Below are 3880 nucleotides of genomic sequence, written 5' to 3'. Positions count from 1 at the left end.
TCACAGTATTTTTACTTTTGCAGGGGCTTCTGTAGTTGCCGAAGAGAGGGTAAGAATGTTTCAATCGCTCTTTAATATTATTAACTGATTTAAGAATGATTTACGAAATAAGTTTTACGGAATATTCTACAACCAAACTTTCCTACCCCATCTTCATCTGAAAAACGTTTAAATAACATGAAAACACATCAATTAAATTGGTAATATTTAACAAAATTTCTCAAACGTGTTAATTATTAGAATTCATTTTATTGCCTTTTTTGTACTTGGAATAAATTGTATATATGTGGTAAAAACAATTTGTTATACTGCATGAATTATTTACGTATGTGCGTTTTCATTGAAACCGAATTTTAATAGTGGAACGATTAGATATCAATTTAAAAACACAAGAAGCGGAAGATAATTCTTCTTGTATTAAACTGTTTTAAATCAATACAACTTTCATGAACCAGCATATGTTTTTTCACAACATTTTTTTTAACCTGAAGATGCATGTTAAATAGTGCAAAAATTTAGGTTAAAAGAAAAAACATCATTCATTATTTAAGAAACCCGATCTCTTTCGATTGAGAAGTCTTTCTCCAGGAATGAAATGCTCTTCAGTTAGTGTGGTTTTTGAATTGTAATTTTCTATTTTTTTATACTTACAGTAAACATACATATGTGTTAAGCTCTTTTTCTTCTTCTCCTTTTTTTATTTTTATTTCTTACTGCTTCCTTATAGTTTAGACGCCAAATAGGTGGCTCTTCACAAGATATTGTTGGACATTCTCCCTCACAAGCTGGTGGATATCAAAGACAAATTGTTCCACAGTACGGCCCTCCACAACCTGGTGGCGCACCTGCCGGTTTGGGACCTCCACCTGTTGATCTACCAAATGCACGTTTTGTCTATTTATTTTTACTATTGGGACCAGTAACGTGTTTTGGAAGTTATCAGTTGTATGAACATGGAATTAACTTATATTATTCATGTTCTTAGTTTTTGTTTAATACCCATTCCAACAAAAAAAGAAATCACAATTTGTCATTCAACGCAGACATTCACACATTGAAGTTATTTCTCTATCCAAGAAACACAAGTTTTCTCGCAATAATTAATAATATCAAAAGGTCTCTCTCAGAAATCGGTATATTTTGTGTTTTTTTCTCAGCTTTGTCAAATCCGACTAAAGATTGATATCTGAAGAAACCAGGAATCTGGTATCAATCAAAAATAGGATGTGAACAGTTTTTTTGTTAAGATTCGTGTGTAAAACAACTTTATAAACATTATACATGAGAAGTTAAGTAATAATCTTATTTGAAAAATACATCACGTTTGACTAAAGTGAAATTATTTGACGAAATAGGCACATTGCTTTATTTAAAAAACATTAAAATAATGAAAAATACTTTTGAAAACTGGTTTCTCCTACTGTCCAACATACAACATGGTACTCAAAAAACTACTTCAGTAAAAACGATTATCAGAAATTGGTGTATAAAAATTTTGTACAGCGTGGTTTTGTTCATATCTGTTTTAAATTTATATTTATATAACAAATATTAGTGTTTCGTGGTGGTTCAGCGGTAAGCTTACGGACTTACGCTAAAATCCGTGATTTGACTCCCCGCGGTGGACAGAGTGAAGATAGCCCGTTATGTAGATTTCTACAAAGAAAACGATAACAACAATTAGTATTAGCTTATATTCGTTGTTATTATAAAGTCGATCTAGTTTAAGCGGGATCATATGTGAAAGTTATATAGTAAATGAGGAAGATTACTAAATTTGTTCCAGCTAACTCATGATTTATTTTTTATTTTGCTTTTCTTCAGGTACGACAGCCTTCTCAGCAGTCTTTGAACGGAGAAGAACTTCAGGCGGAAGAACCTTCCACTCCTGACCCCCTGTCAGTGTTGTTGGGTGATTCCAGATTTATATGTTCTGGTAAGCGTGATGGTTATTATGCTGATGATAGCGTAAACTGCCGAGTGTTCCATTATTGTGTTGGGGGTTCCAAGCACTCCTGGATGTGCCCTGCTGGCACCGTGTTTCACCAAGTGCACTTAAACTGTGTCCCATCAGACCAGGACATTTGCTCTCAATCTGAGAAATACCATGTGGTTAACGATTACCTCTATAAGGTAAAGTTGCGATATCTATATGATCACCAAATGTAAATTAATAATATATTATGTTCGCGAGAAACATCTCTGCTCAACATGGTACTACTTAAGAGAACTCAGCAATACATAGTTTGTATATAATATAATTTACCTCATGTTCCTCATCTCTCTTTGAAATACTTTTAGCTAGTCTATCGAAAGAGGACCAAAGAAAGTGGCATAAATGCTTAAGTTATCATAATTTTAATATACCTATGCATTAATAGAAAACGTCTATTACAACATAAAATAATAGTGAAATGTAATTAATAAATAGTGAGGACGCTCCTCAAATAAGTATTATTAATATTTAACTGAAAAATTAACTGTATCTTTTCCAGCCTCTTGAAGAAAAAGGGCCAAACAATACTGTTCTATATTACAAACGGTATTACCCCGATAACTTCTTATATGGAGGCCAAGCCCCTAAACCCCCTATACCGCAACAAGTAGGCTCTGTTCCCCAAGCAGGGGGTTATCCAGATTATGGTTATGGTGGAGCCCCTGCTCCCGGTTCACAGCTCCAAGTACAACCAACAGCTGAGTTTGCATCTCCTAGAGGGCCACCATCTTATGGACTGCCTCCTCAAGCTCCTCCCCGTAGACCAGCCCCAACTCCACAAAAAGCTCACGGAGTCGAAGCCTACAAACCTCCTTCATCTTCAAACCAATTTCAAAGCTACCCTGAAGCGATTGCAGACTTTTCACAGGCTCCAGATATAAGTGGTGGTTCCAGTGCTGGTACAGCTACACAGAATAGAAATTCTTATGGACCACCACCTGGTGGTAGAGCATCTCAACAGTATGGAGCAATAAAATACGATGATTACTAAAACGTGAAAAAAATCTTCCATCAGCAAAAACTAAGCAACAATTTCAAATCCCTACATAAATTATTTTTATCTGAAGTTTATGCAAAATATAATATATGATGTTCAAATTAATTTCTTAATTTTAAGTTCCTAATTTGTTTTCAAAAACCTTGTTAACCCTAATTTATATAAAATTAAAATTTAGCGAAATATGTTTTTCAAATATTTTTTATTTACTTGTGTATATTTAAGTCAGTTTTCACACTTTTTTAAATATCAATGCTTATTTAAACTTTATTGTTATGGGTAAAAAAACATGTTGTCAGGGAAATAAATTAAATTGCGGGCAGTAGATATTCATTCGGTTTGTATATAGTTGCTTAATGTGAGGAAACAGCATCAAGTTTATTTTCATCCATGCAGCTAAAACGTCTTTAATAATTTTTTTCTGTAAAATGGGAATACTCATTCTTTCTAACATATGAATCCACATTGGGCTTTCACTTTTTCAAAAACTACTGTTGAAGTTATTTGTGACAGACTTAGATTATAAATTAAATTGTTGAATTTCTAAATGTATGTTTCTATGAACACATTTTTACTACAAGAAAATTATATTACTTTTACTTGAAACTTCTGTCATTTCTATATTTTGTATACCAAATAATCTTATCCTCGATGTCCTCCAATATGAAAGTCAAAATTCAACAACATAAGACAATTTTATTCACACTATGTAAGAAAAATAAATATATCATACGATTTCTTCATTAATTACAGTATTGGAATTTTGCTTGTATATAGTGTTAATCAGGTACACTGATGCCCAACAGGAAAGTTATTAGGATCTTCAAATTCAGGAAATGTTTTACAAAGTAAACATTAACAGGAACAGCAAATAAAAGAAAGTAGCA

The 3880-nt window shown here is 32.8% G+C and overlaps 1 protein-coding gene across 1 annotated transcript; it reads left to right on the top strand.

The window, feature by feature from the left end:
• Positions 1–727: 727 nt before the first annotated feature.
• Positions 728–2987, top strand: LOC106475742 (the record flags this gene model as incomplete). Its single annotated transcript, XM_013936417.1, has 3 exons — positions 728–883; positions 1825–2133; positions 2496–2987. Coding segments are annotated over 3 exons (957 nt in total), but the record flags the coding sequence as incomplete, so codon positions are not given.
• Positions 2988–3880: the final 893 nt, after the last annotated feature.

Source organism: Limulus polyphemus, unplaced genomic scaffold (assembly GCF_000517525.1).
Source record: "Limulus polyphemus unplaced genomic scaffold, Limulus_polyphemus-2.1.2 Scaffold9087, whole genome shotgun sequence".
In the NCBI taxonomy this organism is placed as follows: domain Eukaryota; kingdom Metazoa; phylum Arthropoda; class Merostomata; order Xiphosura; family Limulidae; genus Limulus; species Limulus polyphemus.
Note: the sequence above shows the minus strand (reverse complement) of the source record. Positions and strands in the feature narration are given on the sequence as shown.